At 44.1% G+C, this 25,404-nt stretch overlaps 3 protein-coding genes across 4 annotated transcripts; 1 reads left to right on the plus strand and 2 right to left on the minus strand.

Annotated features, from left to right (window-relative positions):
* The first annotated feature begins 1,848 nt into the window (after positions 1–1,848).
* Positions 1,849–9,381, plus strand: LOC135540030 (transmembrane protein 240-like). 2 transcript variants are annotated; one of them, XM_064966332.1, is made up of 4 exons: positions 1,849–2,523; positions 2,791–2,897; positions 4,417–4,625; positions 5,655–5,794. In XM_064966332.1, exons 1-4 carry the CDS (start codon positions 2,467–2,469, stop codon positions 5,777–5,779), a joined length of 498 nt encoding a protein of 165 aa, XP_064822404.1. In that variant the 5' UTR covers positions 1,849–2,466; the 3' UTR covers positions 5,780–5,794. The 2 variants fall into 2 exon arrangements, with proteins under 2 accessions (XP_064822404.1, XP_064822403.1); XM_064966331.1 differs by lacking the exon at positions 5,655–5,794 and adding an exon at positions 5,979–9,381 and having other exon boundaries at positions 1,850–2,523.
* Positions 9,382–9,540: 159 nt separating this feature from the next.
* atad3 (ATPase family AAA domain containing 3) lies at positions 9,541–22,284 on the minus strand. The gene is made up of 16 exons (XM_064966330.1): positions 21,974–22,284; positions 20,587–20,663; positions 20,368–20,469; positions 19,966–20,025; positions 19,779–19,848; positions 19,484–19,649; positions 18,697–18,766; positions 17,172–17,327; positions 16,268–16,324; positions 14,096–14,221; positions 13,879–14,003; positions 13,603–13,654; positions 13,429–13,499; positions 13,138–13,305; positions 10,908–11,016; positions 9,541–10,385 (listed from the first exon to the last, which is right to left on the minus strand). Exons 1-16 carry the CDS (start codon positions 22,161–22,163, stop codon positions 9,879–9,881), a joined length of 2,106 nt encoding a protein of 701 aa, XP_064822402.1. The 5' UTR covers positions 22,164–22,284; the 3' UTR covers positions 9,541–9,878.
* Positions 22,285–22,856: 572 nt separating this feature from the next.
* Positions 22,857–25,134, minus strand: mrpl20 (mitochondrial ribosomal protein L20). Its single transcript, XM_064966334.1, has 4 exons — positions 24,899–25,134; positions 24,081–24,191; positions 23,818–23,895; positions 22,857–23,387 (listed from the first exon to the last, which is right to left on the minus strand). The coding sequence occupies exons 1-4, from the start codon at positions 24,983–24,985 to the stop codon at positions 23,214–23,216; spliced, it is 450 nt and encodes a 149-aa protein (XP_064822406.1). The 5' UTR covers positions 24,986–25,134; the 3' UTR covers positions 22,857–23,213.
* Positions 25,135–25,404: the final 270 nt, after the last annotated feature.

Below are 25,404 nucleotides of genomic sequence, written 5' to 3' on the forward strand. Positions count from 1 at the left end.
GTTGCTTGAGGCAGTATGCAAATTCTAGTGGGTCCAGGTTGTCTGAGATGATGGTGTTGTGAGTCATGAACAGCCTTTCAAAGCATTCCATGGCTATAGATCCTGGGTCCTGTGTGGCTCAGTCGGTAGAGCATGGCGCTTGCAACGCCAAGCGTCGTGGGTTCGATTCCCGCTGGGGCCACTCATATGTAAAAGTAGTGGCCCCAGCCGACTTGTAAGTCGCTTTGGACAAAAGCGTCTGCTAAATGGGATATATATATATATAGATGTGAGTGCTACAGGGCGATATTCATTTAGGCAGGTTACCTTGGTGTTCTTGGGCATGTGGACTATGGTGGTCTGCTTAAAACAAGTTGGTATTACAGACCTGGTCAGGGATAGGTTGAAAATGTCAGTGAAGACACTTGCCAGCTGGTCAGCGCATGCTCTGCGTACGCCTCTCTGCATGCAGTTGGAAGATTTTAATCAACAAATGTACCTTGTCAAGGTTCTATAGCCCAATGACAGCATTCATAAAGAATGCAGTGAGAATCAATTGTATCCTCTTCCATCTGCTCATGTCCATATGGCAACATGATACTATGTGCACCATGTCAAATGTGTTTTGCCCTACTAGGCCATTTAATCACTTACCTAAGACATTGTCAGCATGCCCAACTAACATTTTGTTCTGTCCTGATCTTACTCCAATTTCACTGATTAATGATAAGCAATACAATTGTTATATTCAGTGCACAGAAACAATTGAGTGGCTGGGACACAGTGTAGCCTGGCTCACCTTGAATTGCACATGGAACATAATAATGTCAGAGAGTATGATTTGATTGATGCGGCAGTTTGTTCATACTGATAGAGGGAAGGATGGGAGGGCTGCAAGGTCACTGATTTATGGTTAATGCTAAAAGGAAATTCCCCAGAGACAAAGCAAGGGTTAAACTAAAGTGACAGTCCCATATCTTAACCTCCCTTTGTCATCTCTAGTAACATAAATGGATAAATGACTTTGTCCTTGCCATATATGAGCTACAATAGGACTATAGGACCAGGGTTTCTTGTTGTTTATCATAGGCTATTTAATAAACCTGATTCTGTGACATTTTAGATTTCACGTGACTGGCATACGAAATATGGTGGAAACTCGGACTTCCCATAGCCCATGCGAAACCAATCCAATGTGTTTACATGCGAGGGGAGAACAGAGAACTTTGAGTCACTATACAAGCCTTCTGTCTACAAAGCCACACCATCAACAACACAGGTCCAATCTGGCTCATATTGGAGTTGACTGCGGTGCTGTTCACGACCGTGGTGCTGAATCCACATCCGCTGGTCGAGGTGCTGTCCATGTTGCTTATGTGTGCACCCTTATAAGGACACTGTGACACTTGGATTTCCTGCAGGTTTAAGAGTCAGGACAACATTAAGAAAAATAATTTAAATTTGTGACATTCTATTAATCACAATTGGCCGGGCCTATTGAACAAGCTGGCATTCCCATGGCCCCAATCCACTCAAGCCTAATTCATCTTCCCCTTGCTTGCTTTTCCCTGATAGACATAAGCAATACAGTTAATTTTGTCACAAACGAAGCCTAGCCCCCACAGAATGGTGTGGCATACATTATTTGAACTGCAACGTCAGAGAGAGAGACAGATTGAGAGAGAGATAGAGAAGTGTACATATCCGTTTATATCAATCGTTGTTTATTAATGTTGAAGCATGCGATCATCATCATTATCATACGCTCAAACCTTGACCCATGAATAGGCGCGCCTAGGCTACTAAACTGCTTCATTTATCTAAAGACAAAACGCAGCCTTTTAAAAAAATGCCTCAGCTAAATAAATACTGGAATGCACAAGGAGGGAGCGTTATTTCTTTCAGCTGCGCCAAAGTAGCACATGTTGGACTATAATAATTTATAGATAGCATGACAGTAAACAAGCAACTGCCAGAGGGAGCTAACACGGAAAACGTTTTGAAACGAGAAGAAAACATGCATCGATACTTCCTTTCCTAATGCTAGTGGATGCGTCTAGGTAAATAAGCTAGGCTACACCAGGAACAATGTGCAGTGGCGGCGGTCATCACAACAACGCATGGATCGCGACCTCATCCTGCCAGCTTCTGTGTTGCGGTGCTCTGGAATTGCCTAATAACAATCTCATTTCTGACATAGGCTACAGCTTTCACAACGCACCACGCCTCCTCATCATTGAACGCACCTCGATTAACCATCTTCGCCAGTGCACAGTGTGCATTTCAAAGGGGAGCGAAAGAGAGACTGATCCGCATCTCCTCATGTCGCGGAGAAAGGAACATTGGACAGACGAGGCAAGGATGGGTGGTTTGACACTGATTCTGCATCCATGAGCGCCTTCACTTCCAACAGAGTGTTGTTTTTTGGACCAGGTATCACTGGATAGTTCTGGTGAGAGAGAAAGAAACTGCTGTTAAGAAGTTTGGATGCAAATGGCCACAACCACCATGATCTTTATGATTTTGGGGGCTTCACTTGTGATGGTAAGAACGCCGTTATGCACATTCCCGCTCTCCCTTATGTGTAACAATGTAACGTTTTAAAAGCTTTCAAATTGATATTTCAATAAACCTAGACATCAACGTGGCCTAGCTACACGCGGCTACATTATCTATAAACAAACTGTCAATGGAAGACAATTTATCTGGAGTCAGTGAATTTTTTGTCATTAACTTGAGAAGTCTGGCAACATACGGTGTTATGGGAATGTAGCTCGTTTTGTCCCAGTTGACTTCTATGGTTCTTTTCAGGCAGTAGCGTGTCTAACGGACATGAACGCTCTACTAGACCGCTTTCACAACTACATCTTACCACATTTACGAGGGGAGGACCGCGTCTGCCATTGCAACTGTGGAAGGTAAAACCAACTTTTAAAAAATTATGCAATTTAAAGTTGTGCAAAACAAGAGCATGAGTAAACCATTGCTTTGAAACTTCAGGTGATGTATAGTGCACTGTTTATGGCAATGGTCCATCGTCATTTCATGTTGTTTGTTATAGGACAAACATAGTTGACTCCTGTATTTGTTGACTCACCTCAGAGGTTTGGTCACTAGTGAACTAGTGATGTAAAGCATCTGAGATAATGTGTTTTCTGCATGTTGTCGAGCTCCTATCACTTTCATCATCTAATTACAGTCTGCACATCAATGATGTATGGAACAGCTGTGACCTATGTTGAACTATGCTCCTGTCCGTGATGGAAATGACTCTGGCTCAACATTCCCACAGTGTGACAGAGTCACATTGAAACACAGGTCACCTGTTATGTTTTTAGTCTACTCCTTAGGCCCACATCTTAGGCATCACTGACAGTTTAAATCAAATGAAAAACGATTTGTTTGGGGCTTTACAAAAAAATGTAACTTCAATCATTTTAATGTTACTGAAAACAACTGTATCTGTCGGTGGGTTGATTTTCCTGTGAACAACATTACTCACTCCTGCAGGCAGCCATACCTCCCCCTCCCTCCCACTCAGACCTGTTATGAGCTATGGGATGTGAGTGAGTGAGTGAGTGAGTGAGTGAGTGAGTGAGTGAGAGAGATGATTAGACAGTGTAGGAGAGCAGCAGGGAGTATGTCAATAAAGCTTTGTGAATTTAATCATGTGTTTGAGTGAGATAGAGCTGAAGACAGGAAAAAGAGAGAGGCATTTTGAGACCTCACAGATATTAATGAGTTGTCAGGGTTCTGGATAGCAATATCTTTCACTCTCTCACATGCTTCCTTAGGTTCACTTTTCCCACTTGTTTGTGCACTCCACATCCTCCTTTTTTGTTGCCACATACCTCTCTCCCTTGACCTTTCTGCCCACCTCAACACTCTCTTCTTGCTGCTATGGTTTCTCTCTACTGGAAGTGATGCCTGCAGCCCAGTAGGAGAGGGAGTTGGTCCACATGCATCCCCGCACCCCAACTCCCATGGGGCAGTGAGGCCAGCTGTTAGTGATGTGTTTCCTGTGCTGTCCTCCAGCTGCAGCTGTTCGCCTCTCAGTGATGGGGCTGACAGCAGCACACCCACCCAACCCATCCATCCATCTCACTCACCCAAAGCACTACAGCAAAGCATATGGAACCACACACAGCCTAACTATATACAGTATGCTCTATATATGGTAGATCTAATTACTCCCTTATGTTATTGTCTCCCTCAATGCACTTTTTTTCCATTTTCTTTTCTACTTCTTCCTCTCCCCACTCTACCACTCTGTCCTCCTGTCCCTCCTCTCTTCTCTCGCTTTCCTCTCTCACCTTTTCCTCCCTTCCCTCTCCACTGTGTCCTGCGTTCCCTCCTTTCTTCTTCCCGTCTCCTCATCTCCCTCCATTGTCTCCTCTTTTCTACTCTCTCCCTGTGTCCCCTCCCTCTGGGCTTCAGGCACCATGTCCACTATGTGATCCCGTATGATGGGGACCAGTCTCTGGTAGACTCGGCAGAGAACTACTTTGTGAGTGATAGCGTGACCAAGCAGGAGCTGGACCTGATGCTGGGGCTGCTGCTGGGCTTCCTCCTCAGCTGGTTACTGCTGTGGCTGGACGGGGCGCTGCACGCTGCCCTCAGGGCCTGGAGGGCCAAACAGCACCATGGTGAGTAAGCAGGAGGAACAACCACACAGGAGGGCTCTGACAGGCAGAGAGACACTTTGTATGGGGAGCTGGTCCAAAAATACTGACACAACACTGGAGGAGCTCTGGGTTTAAAAACAGTAGCAGTAGAAAGTTACTAAGGAATACAGATTTATCTTCATGGGGTGGGGGGGAAATAGGATGCTCTTTGGGTGAGTGAGGGAATAGACAGGAGAATAATAGTCTGAAGGTGCAGAGGTATGATCTCTCAACTTTTAAACCTCTTTGGATTAGCTTTGTTTGATGAAAACTGCAGTGTCGTGGGAGCCTCAGTTCCAGAGACTACAGTACAGTGTGTAAACCTGTCTACGGTTCGATGGCATTTATGTGTGACTCAGCCATCGACCTACTTTATCACAGTATTCCCCAGCTCGCTGCTGTTTTTCTTTTGATTTTCTATATGTCATTTTAGGTCAGCATTGTTTTCAGGCTTAGGTATGGACAGCAGGATTTTTTTACCCCTCAGATTTCTATATGAAACTGTTGGCACTGATATAGTCATCATACATTCTTCTCATTTAGTCTAGTCACAGTTTTTCCCGTGTGTAGATTTTTCTCTTCATATTTCTATATTCAGTTGTGGGATTAGTATAATTCACACCCTGAGCTGCTTGTCGTGTAGGAAGTGATGGGGGTGGTTGGCAAAGAGGTGCAGAAATGAGTCATATACAGTATAGGGATTCAAAATCATATATTTTCAAATGGATATTTCCTCTCTTGCACACAAGCACACGCTTGCATGTGCACACAAACAGCGTTCATTTTATTGTCCGTAGTTTTAAAACTGTGAGTTCAATGTAGACCTACTGTTTCAGTGTCTTGGGATTTCTCTCTCCTCTGTACAGATTCTGAATCCCTCTACCACGCTTAAAATTCACTATTTCTCTCTCCATGTCTTTCTCGATTTCCAACTCCCTCCCATCACACCAATTCAAATTCATGTAATTTAATTATCCCCCATCGCCTGTCTCTCCTGTGAAACGTCTGCAGGCTTTATTAGTATGGCGGAGATGTCTCATCCTCTCTCCATCTCTCCTTTCTGCTCTCCACTCACTGCTCTCCGTTTCCCTGCTCTTTTTTCCCTGTCTCTCAGCCCATGGTGTCCTCAGACTTAAATTAGATGAGTCAATTTGGATCACACCTCCATTCTCAGATATAAATACCCCACACCCATGAGCCACACACACATACACAAACTGCACACTCGCACACAAATTAAATGGAGGACAAATCCTTCATCTTTCAATCACACATTTAATGTTGTCTATGTCCCGTCTTCCCGGCCCCCTACTTTCTTTCCTTTACTGTGTCCAGATGTGTTCTCCTGGTCATGGGTTCCCCGCTTCTGTAACCTGAGAGACCTGGGGAGACGGGTGCACCTGAGGAAGCTGGAGGACTCCAGTGGGAACATGGTGCACATTAAGCAGAAGCTGTACCACAATGGACACCCCAGCCCTCGTAACCTCTGAGAGCCATTGCACATTGGACACCCCAGCCCACGCCACCTCTGCGAGCCATGGCACAACGGCCACCCCATTCCACATCACCTCTGAGAGCAATGGACTGGCTGAGACAGACTGAGACCTGCTGTCAACTGACCAACCAGACTTCAGCCGCATGGGCAACTAAACAATGACTATTCAAGATATACCCTTCAAACCATACTGTTTCTTATGGACACTGGATAGAGTACTTTCTCAAGTGACCCCATGTTCTTTACCCACAGTGCACTCCTCACCCTCCATATTTTATGTAAAAAGATTGTAGTTAAATGAGAATCCATTTAGGAGGGCGTAAGCAATTTTCCAGAGTGTGTTTGTTTTTCAAAATAGCTATATATATTATATATTTAGTTTTAGAATGTAAATTTTGCTAGAAGTGGGGATAGGGTGTATTCATTATTTTGCTTGGGTTTTGTCAGTTTGTAGAAAAATGTGTTTATTTTGCCTGAAGATGTCAGTTTTGAAATTAGAATATTTATTTTGATCGAGGTTGTTTATTTTTGACAGGGGTTTGTGTATTGGAAGAGGTACACTATATATGCAAAAGTATGTGGACACCACTTCAAATTAGTGGATTCGTCTATTTCAGCCACACCCATTGCTGATAGGTGTATAAAATCGAACACACAATCTCCATAGACAAATATTGGCAGTAGAATGGCCTTACTGAAGAGCTCAGTTACTTTCAACGTGGCACCATCATAAGATGCCACCTTTCCAACAAATCAGTTTGTAAAATGTCGAACACCTTTGGGATTAATTGGAACGCCGACTGTGAGCATGGCCTAATCGCCCAACATCAGTGCCCGAACACACTAATGCTCTTGTGACTGAGTGGAAGCAAGTCCCGCACTAATGTTCCAACATCTAGTGGAAAGCTTTCCCAGAAGAGTGGAGGCTGTTATAGTAGCAAAGGGGGACCAACTCCATATTAATACCCATGATTTTGGAATGAGATGTTCGACAAGCAGGTGTCCGCATACTTTTGGTCATGTATTGTACTTTGTGTCTATTTTAGAAACTTTTCATGTAAAAACTGTACTAAAAGGGGGCCTAGGGGACAGAATGGAATTATAAATAATTAGGGGTGGGTAAGAGGACGGAAATGCTGCCTACTTGTCTAACTGTGTGGTGTGTACAGTATATGCAATGTGTTAATATTGAAGAACCATGAGTAAAGGTGTGTGTGTGTGTGTGTGTGTGTGTGTGTGTGTGTGTGTGTGTGTGTGTGTGTGTGTGTGTGTGTGTGTGTGTGTGTGTGTGTGTGTGTGTGTGTGTGTGTGTGTGTGTGTGTGTGTGTTTTACGGGTTACAGAATTTCTTTGATATTTTGTCCAAAGGGTCATCACCATGGAAACCTGGAGACGAAATTCCAAGACTGAGAGTTTCACTCAGGAGCTCTATATAGTTGACAAAACACTTTACACTGAACAGCCAGTTGTAGAGCGCCTCCATCATGGTAGCTTAGAAAGGCACATCCTGTGGTATATGTAAGTAATAAGGCCCGGGGGGGGGGTGTGGTATATGGCCAATATACCATGGCTAAGGGCTGTTCATATGCACAACGCAATGCGGAGTGCCTGGATTCAGCCCTTAGCTGTGGTATATTGACCATATACCTCAAACCCCTGAGGTACCTTATTGCTATTATAAACTGGTTACCAACGTAATTAGGGGAGTAAAAATACATGTTTTGTCATACCTGTGGTATACGGTCTGATATACTACGGCTGTCAGCCAATGAGCATTCAGGGCTCGAACCACCCACTTTATAATTATTAACTAATATCTAAAGTAGGTGCAACATGCCCTTGTCATGGCATTGGAGAGTGATGCTGTGTGAGAACTCGGTCACAATTACTGTGACACATTGGGATTCCGAATGAATTCCTTCATTTGTCTCTAGGGAGCGGAATGTAGACTCATTCAATTTTGACCCCCTTTCTCTTCCCTTACCCCGTGCCTCTCTTCCCCATCTCTGTCCAAACATTGGTGTTGTAAAGATTAAATGTTGGTTTCATTAAAAGGGACAATTGGGGTTTAACACTGACACAGGTTCAAGATGAAGGGTAAAGTTCACCATGATATCAGCATTTATTGGTCACGTTTTTACAATGACAATGAAACCCTGAGAAAAAAAGAAACCCGCACACTGCTCTTGAAAGTATCACTGCTCTTTAATAAGCTTTACGTATCGGCCTCAAGGCCTTCGTCAGAGCTTTTGTGAGTTTAAAAAAAAATGTGCACCCTCATCCGTTCCATACATCAAATGGGGTTGGAGTCAAGGGAAGTGTTACCAAATATAACAATGTGCATTTCATAAACATTCTAAAAGTGTGTACCTAAAACGTATTAACCACATCTGTAAAACCACAATGAGGACATCGACCCATCAAGCAAGTTTTCATAAATCATTGGGTGCCAGCCACTTTAAGAAAATGAGCCAGGCACTTTAACGCTCTCTTCTGAATGGTAGCTATAAATGCATAGCATGCACACAGTGCAACAATATGAAGTGTGAATATCTCTGCCACCCACACACAGGAAAACAGTTCCAAATAAATGACATTATTACGTGCTCCACCACCCATCTACATGATTAATTGCCTATGTGGCTGTGTTATGTAGGTAAAACCTCTTTTCTCAAACAGAATTTGTGAACATAAATGTTCAATCAGGAGAAACGACAGGGATTGGCCGGTCGCAGTACATTTTAATGACCAAAAACATGACATTTCTTCATTTAGATTTTGTGGCATAGAGACAGTCAAGATATCAGACCGGGGAGGTGATATAAATAATACTCGGAGCAAAAAATAATGTTTTGGGATTTTCACCCTCCAGACATGATTTCCTAAAGGACTTAATGATGAAATGCCTGTGTGTGTTATGTTGTAAATGTGAACATAAATGAATGCCCCCATTTCAGATACTCAAGATGTTTTTCTTGCGCTGTACCCAATGATTTATGAAAACTGCTTGGGTGGGTCGATGTCCTCATTTTGGTTTTACAGACGTGTTTAATAAATTTTAGGTACACTTTATTAGAATATTTATGACATGTATATTGTTCTTTTTGGTAACACTTAGTTATTTTCCCTTGACTCCAACCCCATTCGATGGAATGGATGTTGGTGGAGCTGTCTACATAAGGGTGCTAATTCACAAAAGATCTGAGGAAGGCCTTGAGGCCGATACATAAAGCTTACTAAAGAGCAGTGATACTATCAAGAGCAGAATGCTGGTTTCTTCTTTTTTCTCATCTTATTCAACGGATACCATGCACTTGCAAAAAAAGATAGCTCAGCTGTGCGAGTGCCTTTTGAATGTCTATGAAACCATTCCTTTAGAAATCACAACAAAAATGCAGCCATAGTAAGAAACTTGGATTATTTTACTATTCATAAAAACAAAGTAATCTCCATCCACACCGTCATTTAAATATTATCTCTTACAGTGCACATCAACAGTAATACTATTACAGACATAGGGTTTTGATGTAAAGTACACTTTTTTTCTTACATTTTACACAAATCATATATTACAGCTCTCCTGCTTCTACAGGATTGCTTCGTAAAATGTTAGTGCCTCCATCTCTCCTCCCCCTGCCCACCAACTCTTTCAGTCAGACAAACAGATGTACACAGACCGAGACTACAGACAGTGAGGAGGAACAGGAGGCGTCCTCCCTGTCCTTCCTTTGGCCCCTAATGTTAAACTGGAGTCCCATCCTTGGGAGGAGCTTTGGTCTTCCCCTCCTTCCCTGTCCCACCCTCACTGCTTAGGGCTGCACCAGTCTGGGATACACCCGCTGCCACCTCCCCCTGAGGTGTTACCACCGTTTCTGCTTTGACACCCTCCCCCTTAGCCGGGACAGTCCCCTCCTCCACAGGCAGGTCGGCACCGTCTGACGAAGGTGGGGCTGGCACCTCTAGTTTCAGCTCCTCCTGAATGACATGGGCCTCTGGTTTGTTGTCCATCTCCAGAGCCGGAGTGAGCACATCCTGGGCCTGTGGCGGCTCCCCTAGAGGCAGAGTGAAGCCTATCTTGCTGCTGTCTGCTGGTCCAGCGCTGGGAGAGATTGTGCTCTTGGCCCCAGCCTCCTTAGTGTGCCCATGCAGCCAGTCCATCTTCTGGAGGTGTTGCCGCATGGCTTCGTCCACCCGAGCATCAATCATGGCCTCCGTCAGGACGCCGTCCTCTGAGGAGTAGGCTGCCGCCTGCAAGAGGACATGGAATACAAGGATTATTACATTACAGTCATCTGAACAAGGATTTTATCATTACACGAACAGTCCAGTAAATCTATAATAATGTATCTACAAATATACATTTACAGTATTAACTATCTGCAAGATCAGTGTATGAATATTGAGTAATGTATAAGGTAGTTAACAGACAAGGCCCACTTGTCCACAGAATGAGGCTAGCAGGAGAGATGACCATGACACAGCAGCAGTGGAGATCATGGCATACATAGTGATCCACTTCCCAGCTCTGCTTCTATTAATAAGCCCATGGAGGGAGAATAAATGGGTCTAGACTTCCTGGGCTAACCAAATCACCTTGGGTCAGCATTGTCTGATTCTCTCATCCCTAACCAAGTTCCAGCCTGTGCACAGGCTCTCCTTCCAACCAATCATTTATGTCAAATTGGCTTAACTGGAAAATTCACCGCATCGCAGTTTTTATCCATTCAGAAAGCATTGATGTATGAACAACAGGGGAAGCATGTCACATACCTGCCAGGCCACGCCCAGTTTGGAGATCTCTCTGCCTGACATGCCCTCTGCCCGCTTAGCGATGTCCGAGCACTTCTTTCCATAGTCAAACTGAGCCAGCTTCATTCTCCTGCAGGGACAGAGGCAGAGGAAGATGCAGACAGAGGGGGTTTAGAGACAGAAACAGGTCTGAATGGAATCCAGTCTGTCAGAGGAAACAGGTCTGAATGGCATCCTGTCTGTCAGAGGAAACAGGTCTGAATGGCATCCTGTCTGTCAGAGGAAACAGGTCTGAATGGCATCCTGTCTGTCAGAGGAAACAGGTCTGAATGGCATCCTGCCTGTCAGAGAAACAGGCCTGAATGGCACAGAGAAACAGGCCTGAATGGCATCCTGTCTGTCAGAGGAAACAGGTCTGAATGGCATCCTGTCTGTCAGAGGAAACAGGTCTGAATGGCATCCTGTCTGTCAGAGGAAACAGGTCTGAATGGCATCCTGTCTGTCAGAGGAAACAGGCCTGAATGGCATCCTGTCTGAGGAAACAGGTCTGAATGGCATCCTGTCTGTCAGAGGAAACAGGTCTGAATGGCATCCTGTCAGAGGAAACAGGTCTGAATGGCATCCTGTCTGAGGAAACAGGTCTGAATGGCATCCTGTCTGTCAGAGGAAACAGGCCTGAATGGCATCCTGTCTGTCAGAGGAAACAGGTCTGAATGGCATCCTGTCAGAGGAAACAGGTCTGAATCAGAGGAAACAGGTCTGAATGGCATCCTGTCTGTCAGGAAACAGGTCTGAATGGCATCCTGTCAGAGGAAACAGGTCTGAATGGCATCCTGTCTCAGAGGAAACAGGTCTGAATGGCATCCCTGTCAGAGGAAACAGGTCTGAATGGCATCCTGTCAGAGGAAACAGGTCTGAATGGCATCCTGTCTGTCAGAGGAAACAGGTCTGAATGGCATCCTGTCTGTCAGAGGAAACAGGTCTGAATGGCATCCTGCCTGTCAGAGGAAACAGGCCTGAATGGCATCCTGTCTGTCAGAGGAAACAGGCCTGAATGGCATCCTGTCTGTCAGAGGAAACAGGTCTGAATGGCATCCTGTCTGTCAGAGGAAACAGGCCTGAATGGCATCCTGTCTGTCAGAGGAAACAGGCCTGAATGGCATCCTGTCTGTCAGAGGAAACAGGTCTGAATGGCATCCTGTCTGTCAGAGGAAACAGGCCTGAATGGCATCCTGTCTGTCAGAGGAAACAGGTCTGAATGGCATCCTGTCCTGAATGGCATCCTGTCAGAGGAAACAGGCCTGAATGGCATGGCATCCTGTCAGAGGAAACAGGCCTGAATGGCATCTGTCAGAGGAAACAGGTCTGAATGGCATCCTGTCAGAGGAAACAGGCCTGAATGGCATCCTGTCTGTCAGAGGAAACAGGCCTGAATGGCATCCTGTCAGAGGAAACAGGCCTGAATGGCATCCTGTCAGAGGAAACAGGCCTGAATGGCATCCTGTCTGTCAGAGGAAACAGGCCTGAATGGCATCCTGTCTGTCAGAGGAAACAGGCCTGAATGGCATCCTGTCTGTCAGAGGAAACAGGCCTATGTTATGAGGTCTGACTATGTCTGGAGAGACACTCCTTAAGTGGCCCAGCTCCTTCCACCAGCTGGCTCTGTTGTCAGCGTGTTGTTGTTGATCCTGGTCCCGTTCCCAGTGCCCTATGTGTAGGTCGCCCCCTGCCCCTCTTCCTCTCAGGCGCCAGGCCCTCAGAGACCCACTTTAATTAGTGACACCATGGCTACGGCTGGCTGGGCTCCTGCTTACTGCTGGGTCACCTGCTCTTAAATACCTGCTCCTGACACTCCACAGCTCTCAGCCAGAGGTCATTTACATGGAACAGGACAGAGAGGGGCCTCCCTCCTCCCAGGCACTCAGTGTTAATGCCTGTCCCCATGTGTGCGTGGGTAGGTGTGTGTGTGTGTGTCACTGTATGCAGATGACTCTAAGGCTGCATTTACACAGGCAGCCCAATTATTTTGCCACTAAAAAGAGTGCCATTTTGACCAATCAGATTTGGCCAATAATTGGGCAAAAGATCAGAATTGGGCTGCCTGTGTAAACACAGCATAAGTGTCTGGGAGTATCTAGTTACTTGACATCAGAACAGTTGCATTATGCATCCCAGTATATGAGTGCTTGTGAAAGTGCCCTATTTAAATCTGTGCTGCCATGTTATGTGGGTGTAATGCTGTATGACTCACTGTCTTCCCCCTGTGGCAGGCTCCAGCACATATCTGTCAAAATACAGACGCACCAGCCTCTCCCTCTCATCGGGACCCGGCAGGGCAAAGTTTACTATCTCGTCAATGCGGTCGTTGATGGCCCAGTCAAACTGCTCCGGCTGGTTACTGGCCAGCACCATCATGAACCTGGAGGGGGAGACGACACAACAGGCGTTAGAGCGCTGTGATATCTGAAGGACATGGTACATCAGAGGTCTTGGGCAAAGATATTAAATGTCTAAATAGAAGAAGTAGTTGTAGAGAACTGACTTGTTGCTCTGCTCTCCAGTGCGATACAGGAATGCGTTCAAAGTGGCTCTGAGCTCTTCACTGATCTTTTCCTGCAAACAGAGAGAGACAACTTGAACTCTGTTTTCCAATATTTCTACAAGACCAGAGTTTTGGTTGTGCTATGAAATACAGGAAGGTAGAGAACAGACTTACAGTAGACCTCTTGCGAAGGAATGCATCGGCTTCATCAACAAACAGCAGCAGGCTGTGTCAGAGGAGAGAGAGGGTTGCATGAGCAGAGCTGCGCTGGTCTTACATCATTCTCTGTACATTGTTTAATGTGAATGTCTGTGTAATGCAAGTGCAAATATATTTAATGTCAAGTTGTCTAGACACTTACGTTACATGGTTTCACACGGTTACATCATGGTTACATTTACATGAAGTTCTATAAATAGTGTGATACTACTGCGAGTGAGGGTAGCATACCCACGGCGACTGGTGTTGGCCCAGTCAAAGACTTTGTGCATGGCGGTGACGCCCTCACGGCCCATGGGCGCCACATCTCCACCAGTCATGATGGCATAGTCCATCCCAGAGTGCACTGCCAGCTTCTACTCAGAACACAGAGAGATAGTTACCAACATATACAGATGCCAAGATAACACCTCTTGTCATAGACAAAATGAGTCGGTGCGGGACCTACCTTGGCGAAGAGGGTCTTGCCAGTACCTGGTGGGCCATACATGAGGATGTTCCTGTAGAGCCCCTTGTTCTGACGCGTGTTCCTAGTTGCTATGGCAATATCACGTACACGTTCTTCTAGGTTAGGCTGTGCGGAACAGAGGGAATAATTCATTTCAGTGAGATGAACATTTTGGCTCAAAGCAGGGCTGCAAAAACATACGTGTGCACAGCATTCTCTATGAATGTCCCCAGCCGCATCCTCAGAGCATGCATAGACCAGCTGGATGGTGTGTTTACCAACATATTCAGTCTCTCCCTATCCCAATCTGCTGTCCCCACATGCTTCAAGATGGCCACCGTTGTTCCTGTTCCCAAGAAGGCAAAGGTAACTGAACTAAATGACTATCGCCCTGTAGCACTCACCTCTGTCATCATGAAGTACTTTGAGAGACTAGTCAAGGATCATATCACCTCTACCTTACCTGACACCCTAGACCCACTTCAATTTGCTTACTGCCCCAATAGATCCACAGACGATGCGATCGCCATCACTCTGCACACTGCCCTATCCCATCTGGACAAGAGGAATACCTATGTAAGAATGCTGTTCATTGACTACAGCTCAGCATTCAACACCATAGTACCCTCCAAGCTCATCATTGAGCTCGAGGCCCTGGGTCTGAATCCCGCCCTGTGCAACTGGGTCCTGGACTTCCTGACAGGCCGCCCCCCAGGTGATGAAGGTAGAAAACATCACCTCGACTCCGCTGAACCTCAATACTGGGTCCCCACAAGGGTGTGCGCCCAGCCCCCTTCTGTACTCCCTGTTCACCCATGACTGCGTGGCCAAGCACGCCTCCAACTCAATCATCAAGTTTATAGACAACACAACATTAGTGGGCTTGATTACCAATGACGACGAGACAGCCTACAGAGAGGAGGTGAGGGCTCTGGGAGTGTGGTGCCTGGAAAACGACCTCTCAATCAACGTTCACAAAATTAAGGAGCTGATCATGGACTTCAGGAAACAGCAGAGGAAGCACGCCCCTGTCCACAGTGACGGGACCGCAATGGAGAAGGCGGAAAGCTTTACGTTCCTTGGCGTACACAACATGATGAATAACTGAAATGTACCACCCACACAGAAGAAGGTGAAGAAGGCGCAACAGAGCCTCTTCAACCTCAGGAGGCTGAAGAAATTTGGCTTGTCACCTAAAACTCTAAATTCTTTACAATTGCACAATTGAAAGCATCCTGTCGGTCTGTATCATCGCCTAGTACGGCAACTGCTCCACCCACAACCACAAGGCTCTCCAGAGGTTAGTGCGGTCTGCACAACGCATGACCGGGGGCAAACTACCTGCCCTCCAAGACAACTACAGCACCCGATGTCACAGGAAGGCCAAAAAGATCATCAAGGACAACAACCTCCCGAGCTACTGCCTGTTCACCCTGCTAACTTCCAGAAGGAGTGGCCAGTACAGGTGCTTCAAAGCTGGGACCGAGAGACTGAAAAACATCTTGTATCTCAAGGCCATCAGACTGTTAAACAGTCATCACTAGCACATTAGAGGCTGCTGCCTATAGGCATAGATGAGAAATCACTGGCCACTTTAAGGAATGGAACACTTGTCACTTTAATCATGTTTACATATCTGGCATTACTCATCTCATATGTATATACTGTATTCTATACTATTCTACTGTATCTTACTCCGTTCCACTCTGATATATGTCGTCAATTTGTATATAGTCTTAATTCATTCCTGGTAGCCTAGTGGTTAGAGCATTGGGCCAGTAACCGAAAGGTTGCTAGATTGAATCCCTGAGCTGACAAGGTAAAAAAAAAATCTGTCGTTCTGCCCCTGAACAAGGCAGTTAACCCACTATTCCTAGGCCGTCATTGCAAATAAGAATTTGTACTTAACTGACTTGCCTAGTTAAATAAAGGTAAAACAATAAATAAAAAAATCATACTCAGATGTGTGTATATGTTGTGTAATTTGTTAGATATTACTGTCGGAGCTAGAAGAACAAGCATTACACTACACCTGCATTAACATCTGCTAATCACATATGTGACCAATAAAATGTCGTGTTTCTTTCATACATGTGCTGGGTATAATATTGATACGAGACTCTAAGGTATGTCTCTCTGGTGCTCAGGTGTGTGCCGAGTGTCGGTACTCACACTGAGCACTACTCCCTCCAGTGCATCCTGAGGTTTACTTGTCAGGCGCTTTGACATCTAAGAGAGGGGAAAAATAAGAAGATGCACCTTCATCGTACAAAAAAAATGTGTTTAGGAAACTTAAGTTAATCACAATAAAAAAAACACCACAAGCATCAGATCAAGGACATATAGTGCATTCGGATAGTATTCAGACCCCTTGACTTTTTCAACATTGTTACATTACAGCCTTATTCTAAAATGGATTAAATCAGTTTTTTTCCCCCCTCAATCTACACACAATACTCCATAATGACAAAGCAAAAACATGTTTTTATAAATGTTAGCACATTTATAAATAAAATATATAAATATCACATTTACATAAGAATTTACTCAGTTCTTTGTTGAAGCACGATTATAGCCTCGAGTCTTCTCGGGTATGACACTACAAGCTTGGCTCACCTGTATTTCTTCTCTGCAGATCCTCTCAAGCTCTGTCAGGTTAGACAGGGAGCGTTGCTGGACAGCTATTTTCAGTTCGATCAAGTTCAAGCCCGGCCTCTGGCTGGGCTACTCAAATCAATTTCATTTACCACAGGTGGACTCCAAGTTGTAGGAACATCTCAAAGATGATCAATGGAAACAGGATGCACCTGAGCTCAATTTTGAGTCTCATAGCAAAGGGTCTGAATACTTACGTAAATAAGATATTTATGTTTTTTTATTTCCATAAAGGTGAAGAAGAAAAAAATGTACAAACCTGTTTTCACTTTGCCATTATAGGGTATTGTGTGTTGATTGATGAGGGGAACATTTAACAAAAAAATAAATTTTAGAATAAGGCTGTAACTTAACAAAATGTGGAAAAGGGGGGTCTGAATACTTTCCGAATGCACTTTATAATGCACAGCAGGGCCTCTACCTTGATCGGGTGCTTGATCGCCTCCGCAACAGTGATACGAGAAGTCTCTCTGACCAATGAGGGCTTCCCAAGTCGGGCCTCAATGTAGCGTCCCGCCACAGCCGTGGCGTTCCGGGCAGAATACACACCTACAGCCAGCAGAGTCAGTCCTGCCACCTGGTGGTGTGGGGGGGGGGGAAATTACACTACATTTAGAGACGCTCCAAGGACAACTCAAATCAGATATAAACATGTAACATATACACTCAACAATTAGTTGGTGAGCATTTCTCCTTTGCCAAAATAATCCATTCACCTGACAGGTGTGGCATATCAAGAAGCTGATTAAACAGCACGATCATTACACAGGTGCACCTTGTCCATAAAAGGCCACTAAAATGTGCAGTTGTCACAACGCAATGCTACAGATGTCTCATGTTTTGAGGGAGCATGCAATTTGTATGCTAACTGCAGGAATGTCCACCAGAGCAGTTGCCAGATAATTTTATGTTCATTTCTCTACCATAAGCCAAGTTGTTTTGGAGAATAGTACGTCCAACCGGCCTCACCACCGCAGACTACGTGTTTGACATCGTATGGGCGAGCGGTTTACTGATGTCAACGTTGTGAACAGAGTGCCAAATGGTGGAGGTGGGTTATGGTATGGGCAGTTATAAGCTACAGACAACAAACACAATTTCATTTTATCAATTTGGCAATTTGAATGCACAAAAATACTGTGACGAGATCCTGGGGCCCATTGTGAGGCCCAATGATTTTTAGGGTATTTGTGACCAACAGATGCATATCTGTATTCCCAGTAATATGAAAAACATAGATTTGGGCCTAATTCATTTATTTCAATTGACTGATTTCCTCATATAAACTGTAACTCACTAAAATCTATGAAATGATTGCATGTTGCATCTATATTTTTGTTCAGTATATTTATGAGTCATTGGCAGTTTGCATAAGGATGAGCATAAACAAGTATGTAGAGTGGAAGGTAGGTTGTGGGGGTATAATCAGAATTAGTTGGGTAACATAGATAAGATGTTTTATATTCATTATATGCTTGTGAGTTACTTCTCATCAGAATGTCTATTTTTGAATAATACTGTTGGCCGGTTTCAGGTATCTGTTCTCTGTCAAGGTTTCAGTTACTTGGGCCGCAGAGAGGGGAGAGGTCAAGATTGTCTTCATATGTAAACCAATTATTTCTTGGCTCCACAATGTCTGTGTGCCAGTCACTGTGTCTCTTGTCCAGGAGGGGTTTATTTGAAATAGGTTTTGATTTATGGTCCTGAGAGCGAGATAAGAACATAGTTTAGGAGACAAAGCTGAATGATAATTTATAGCCAATGCTGTCTGGCTATGTGTGTCTTTGCTATAAAGGATCTCAGTTGAAATGTGTAAGGACTCTCAGAGAATTCATTTATAGACACTGAATTGATCTGAGATTCACAGGGTTGTGATAACTCTGACTTGTGTGTGGTTTGCTCTCATGATTTGGTAAATACAGGAAATTTCCACAACAAGGTTTCACCGTAGCTGTAACTTTATCCCAGTCCGACACAAAAGCCCGGAATCCTTCCCCAAACACAGCACCTGCAGTCCTGAAAACACACAAATATACAGAGACAGTCAGGTCTCCAATAGTATCTATCATTATGGTCTGTAGTGTAATACACAAGGTGTGTCTCAGCATACAGGCTCTAGTACAGCATGTCTTTGCCTCAGCTTATAGTCTTCATAGAGTATGTTCTTGCCTCAGCGTATGGTCTCTAGTACAGAATGTCCTTGCCTCAGCGTATAGTCTCTAGTACAGCATGTCTTTGTCACAGCGTATAGTCTCTAGTACAGAATGTCCTTGCCTCAGCGTATAGTCTCTAGTACAGCATGTCCTTGTCTCAGCATATAGTCTCTAGTAGAGCATGTCCTTGTCTCAGCGTATAGTCTCTAGTACAGCATGTCCTTGCCACAGCGTATAGTCTCTAGTACAGCATGTCCTTGTCTCAGCGTATGGTCTCTAGTACAGCATGTCCTTGTCTCAGCGTATAGTCTCTAGTAGAGCATGTCCTTGCCTCAGCGTATAGTCTCTAGTAGAGCATGTCCTTGTCTCAGCGTATAGTCTTCATAGAGTATGTTCTTGTTTCAGCGTATAGTCTCTATTTCAGTATGTCCTTGTCTCAGCGTATAGTCTCTAGTAGAGTATGTCCTTGTCACAGCGCATGGTCTCTAGTAGAGCATGTCCTTGTCTCAGCGTATAGTCTCTAGTACAGTATGTCCTTGTCTCAGCGTATAGTCTCTACTAGAGTATGTCCTTGCCTCACCGTATAGTCTCTAGTACAGTCTGTCTGTGCTCTGCTGCCTTCAGGCGGATCTGCTCACGGATGATGTCTGCGTTTTCCCGCTCAACACGTGCCCGCGCTTTAGACTCCGCTTCTACGCGTAGCAGCTCATTCTTGTGCCTCAGCTGCATCTCATGCTCAATTGTTGCTGCGTGGAGAGGATACATTAGTGGACATTTTGTGATTGCCAGACCCCATATGGCTATATTGACCAGTGAATATTGAAGCAGAACCATATTCCTGGAGGCTGCGTGAGAATACTATATGGGGTCAGTACCTTTCCTCATGGCTTCCTGTTTAAGCACAGAGTCCTCCTGTTTCCGAAGGTTGTCCTCATTCAGGGCTTGCTGAGGACACCGAGGAGAGGCCACACTCAAGTCAGTTGGACATGGCATTTTCACTGTACTTCTTTATATCCTAAACAGGACTGAATTGATATTGCAGCTAATGCCAGTTGATATTACCTGTTGCTTGAGTTGATCCTCATACCTCTGTCTGGCAAGTCTGTCTTGGAACTGTGCTCTCTGTGAAGGGATAGAGAAGGTAACCATAGTAACAGATGTATGGCGCCCTCTGCTGGACAGATATGTAATCACTTGTTCCACTCCCTCATTGTAGCCTCTGTTTCAACAGAATTAAAGCTAATTGTGCAAACAATTTCAAGCTTACAGAAAATTCTACTCTCTACAAACTCCTCAAGATCTTTTAACTACTACAGGGAAAATGCTTCCTTCTACAGTTTACCCATACATGAGGATCCATACTATTAGCCCATCATTGACCACATACTATGTAGTACAATGAATACTACTGCACAATCACCCCTTCTGCAGTACCACTAAACCCTTCCTCTGCTCTCCTCTCACCGATTGATGCTGCTTGGTCTCCTCGCCGACAGTTTTCCTCCTCTCCTCCCCTTGAATACGCAGCTGATCCCCCTTCAGCTGCTCCACTGCTGCCTCGTACTCCTTACACCATCACACACACAAAGGGAACAATTAGCATTATCAGATTTAAGATTGATAGTACTGTTTTTTGGTGTCCTACACATTACTCTGCATGTGCCTTGTTTAGTGCAACTGTACCTTGATTTTGGTCTGGTGTTCCATCTGAACAGATTGCTCCTGCATGCGAGCCAGATCCAGGGCCTCTTTGGCATGCCCTGAAATTAAGAAAAGGTATTGGACATTAGTCGTCCAGATATACGTTTCATTTAATGACGGTAGCTATATTCCAACTATACTAAACAAACGTATAAAACGCAACATGTAAAGTGTTGGTCCCATGTTTCATGAGTTGAAATAAAAGACCCCAGAAATGTTCCATAAGCACAAAACGCTTATTTCTCAAAAATGTTTATTTTCCAAATTTTTTTACATCCCTGTTAGTGAGCATTTTATCCTTTGCCAAGATAATCCATCCACCTTACAGGTATGGCCTATCAAGAAGCTGATTAAACAGTATGGTCATTACATTGTGCTGGGGACAATAAAAGGCCACTCTAAAATGTGCAGTTTTATCACAGAACACAATGCAACAGATGTCTCAATCGGCATGATGATTGAACAAATGTCCACCAGAGCTGTTGCCAGAGAATTTTATGTTCATTTCTCTACCAGAAGCGGCCTCCAATGCTGTTTAAGAGAATTTGGCAGTACATCCAACCAGCCTCACAACCACAGACCATGTGTAACCACATCAGCCCAGGACCTCCACATCAGACTTCTTCACCTGCGGGATCGTCGGAGACCCAGCCATCCGGACAGCTGATGAAACTGAGGAGTATTTTGGTCTGTAATAAAGCCCTTTTGTGGGGAAAAACTTGTTCTGATTGGCTTGGCCTGGCTCCCCTTTGAGTGAGCCTGGATCCCAAGTGGGTGGGCCAATGCCCTCCCAGGCCCACCAATGAGTGCACCACAGCCCAGTCATGTGAAATCCATAGATGATTGGCTAATTCATTTCAATTGACTGATTTCCTTATGAAGTGTAACTCAGTAAAATCATTAATTGTTGTATTTATATTTTTGTTCAGTTTACTTTGAAATTCTAAGTGTAATGCTTGCATGTTTGACTAGAGCAGAGATTAACTACATACTGACTAGAGCTATTTGGCAAAAGGTGTGAAAGAATGACCTTTGCACCTTTCACCTTGAATACACGAACTTCCAACATAAATTAAAATGTGCAGCACAACGTTCAAACCAAGCAGTGAAACCTGTGATTCTCGTTTACTACAGTGTTATGTTCTACTGACAGCTGTCATCAGGATTTGATAGTTTACTAGATTAGATACCCGTAGGAACTAGGAGAATATATATCAGACACTGGCCCGTGTTGCATCAGCATCACTGCTTAGGCTGTAAAGCATGCTGCGGGTGCATCGGTCTTTCTGGGGATATAAACAAAATGTTTCAAGCCAGCTACTAGCTCTACAGTAATATATATAATATAGTTATCATGCAAGACACTTACGAGACTTGTCGAGCTCCTTCGCCGCTTGGGCCGCTCGCTCCAGCCCGGTTGGGTCGAAGTTGCTCCATTTGTCCTTGGGTTTATCTCCGCCACCTCCGGAACCGCCAGCTGGTGGAGGGGGTGGCGGTGGAACCGGGAATTCCGGGGGAGCCTCGGGCTGCCCCTTATTCAGTCCGAACAGCCAGGACATGTTTAGGTAAACGGAGAATAAACTGCAGCCCAGGCCGGTAAAGGTGATCAGGTTTGGCTGTCAGTCACTACACTTCCTCCACACGCGTGTCACGCTGCCGTCTTCGCGCAAGTGCAGGAGAGGACAGATTTTCCCTGAAAGACAACCATGCTGATTGGTTACGAGGAAAAATATATTCCTCTCATTGGTTGTCCTTTGCAGAGGTTAAACACATTGTCACACCCATAAGAGAGTATGGTAGCCGCAATGGCCCAAAACAGGAAGGTCTTATAATTAACCGGAATAACTTCACTGGAAAGCCATGTCACAAAATGAATTGATAGTTGCATCATACGAAGTTTGGACTTCGTTCAACAGAAAGCAGTTTTTAATTGGAATTTATTAGCTAACATTTTATATTCTGTTTGGATATATACGTAATACAATGCAGTAGCATTTTAAGGAAACCCTGAATTTAATTTTTGAACAAATTAATTGAGTTACTGAATAATTATGAACATTCTACGTAACAATTACGTTGGACAAAGTTGCATAGCACTAATTTAAAAATGAGTTATGTAAAGTGCTTTACATAACCTCATTTAGTAGTCAGTCTTGGAAACCCTAAATTGAGACCACCACTCATTAGGAGAAAGTAGATAATGTTTCATTGTCATATTTGTGTAACATTAGCAACAATATCAGAACACTGAATAGATCAAATGTTTTATTTACTAGACAATAATTTTCCACATGTATTGACAAAAACACAATCACACATATATACATAGAGACAAGGCATTACAAATGAAGGTAAAGTATTTTCTCTGTAACTCTGGCCCCCGACCACCACTCAACCGTCTATGAATACCATCCCATTAAGTGTGGTTTGGAGCTGGATTCTGTCTGTATCCATTCAGTAGCCATGATTCAAAGAGGGATTAAATGGTCTCAGGGCAGAACCGCGTTGGTCGTATTGCAGGTAAGGAAAATGGGTTATTGGATGGGCGGGTCACTTGCAAAAAGGTGGTATGGTGTCCATTGCAATTGCTTATGGAGGAGGTGGCTAGATCACTGTAGCGTGACAATGCGTGAGAAGACACCAGGAGGTTCTTTGCCGTCGCCCAGCGCTGCACCGAATCCCTCCTGTTGCCTCGCCCTGGCCAGCTTTGCAAGAGACAGGAATGACTTAGGTTCTGTGATGGCAAGGTCGCTCAGAACACGTCGATTCACCTCAACACTACTCTGTAACGGGAGAGAAAAGGGATGAAAGTGTAAATAAGTGTACACCTTGAACTAACAAAAAGGAAAAAAGGAAATCTTAGGAAAGAATGAGAGGATTTGAGTTACAACTTTAAGGAGTGGGATAAGAGGGTAGTGCAGAGGGTTTACAGTAAAGTACATACAATCAATCATGTAACATTCTATTTGTACCATTCATCCCTATTTGTTATTAATACATAACATTTTCAGTGAATCCCCTCCAGCTAATGTTTATCTTTTCTAAGTATCTTCTGTGCTCTGATTATAAGGAGGGCAACCACAGCCGCTGCATCATTGTAAATCAGACCTTGGGAACAAAAATGCCATACAGCGGTGTACTGAATTCTCACTAGCTGGAACAGAGTGGTAGGTAACTAGGTTAAGACATATACTGTAGGCCTAATGTACTGACCTTCACCAGGTTGTGCATAAGGGCAGGATACTTCATGCCGTGCTCCCGTGATGCTGCCGCGATGCGTGAGATCCACAACTGATGAAAGACATGTTTTAGGATCACACAATAGCAGTCATCTACATGTAGCTGATTATCATAACAATGAGAGGAGAGATCTTGATGACATGTTAGGGTGCACATATAGATCTACGGTCTAGCATAGCTAGCACATCAGATTAGATGGATCAATGACATGGCTATAATTCTGAACATGCTCTTACCGTACGCATGTTACGTCGTTTTATTTTGCGAGCCTTAGTAGCATATACAAAGGCCCTTCGTACTGCCCTCACTGCCAGGCTGTAGCATCTGTTCTTTCTACCTCTGAAGTGCTGATGGACACACAGATAGGGGGAAGAGAAATACAGATGATTCGAATGGGCAAAAAGGGTGACACACTACAAGGGTATGAGGGTTCTTTTGGGCCAAGTTCATTTTAACTCTGACAATACAGGAAGTGAATTGAAAAGTCCATGTATATAACATTGCACAATTTTTATTCATCCCCAGGATAAAATGGAATTTAATTTAACCCAAATGGAAAGGTAGATTGGTTTTTACTTAATTGACGTTAATTGGCAAATGACCTCTAGTAACGTTACTCAGGTAACATTTAGAAATATCTTAACCACCTAGCTAGGTTGCTAACTGAATAAGACGACTACCTATAACGTTACCACACTTGCACATGTCATGCAGATACAGTGTACAAGAGGTGAGTAGGACTAGCTACATTTAGCTATAACAAGCCTAAAATTGGCACAGTCCTCCTCTCTTTGGAATGAGACTTGCCTTGAACTGAGTACCAGACAGCTATTTGGGAAACTAGCTGAAATGCTAATTTCTAGCCATCTTAACTAGCTTCATAACTAGCTAGCTATATAACGTTAATAGATGAGTCACTTGCAGTGTAAAACTGTCACTACGGTGAGTAAAGGTTGCATACAAAGCAGCTAAATTCTGTAATGTCAATTAAATAGAATAGCTAGCTAACTGTCAGTCAATGGCTGGCTAGCTCGTAGCTACAGTGCTAACTTACCCGTGCATTACTGAGAACTTCTTGAACCTTCCAATATCGATCAGGTCCACGATTGCGGATCCAGTTAGATAAAGTCAAAAACACCATCTTTCTTTCGTAACGGTTTTGCTGCGACCCTGTAGTTTTCCCTTCGTCAATTTCAATGGATTAGATGACCCTTATGCAGCACGGAAATCACATGTGTTCGCTGCCTGTTGCAGTGTTCTTGACTTGCTAGGATTATGCCGGCAGCACAAATGATAATGTCAAATTGGAATGGTCAAAAGGAAACCTTCTAAATAAAATCCCGCATTTCAAAACATTACAGTGTGGATAACTAATTCAAAAGATATTGCATTTGAATCAATTGGCACTTTTATTATGCCAATAACAAAATACAAAAAGTAATAAAATACATTTTGAAATATGTATATATACACACAGTACCAGTCAAAAGTTTGGACACACCTACTCATTGCCAGGGTTTTTCTATATATATACTATTTTCTACATTGTAGAAGACATCA

Source organism: Oncorhynchus masou, chromosome 5 (assembly GCF_036934945.1).
Source record: "Oncorhynchus masou masou isolate Uvic2021 chromosome 5, UVic_Omas_1.1, whole genome shotgun sequence".
Classification (NCBI taxonomy): domain Eukaryota; kingdom Metazoa; phylum Chordata; class Actinopteri; order Salmoniformes; family Salmonidae; genus Oncorhynchus; species Oncorhynchus masou.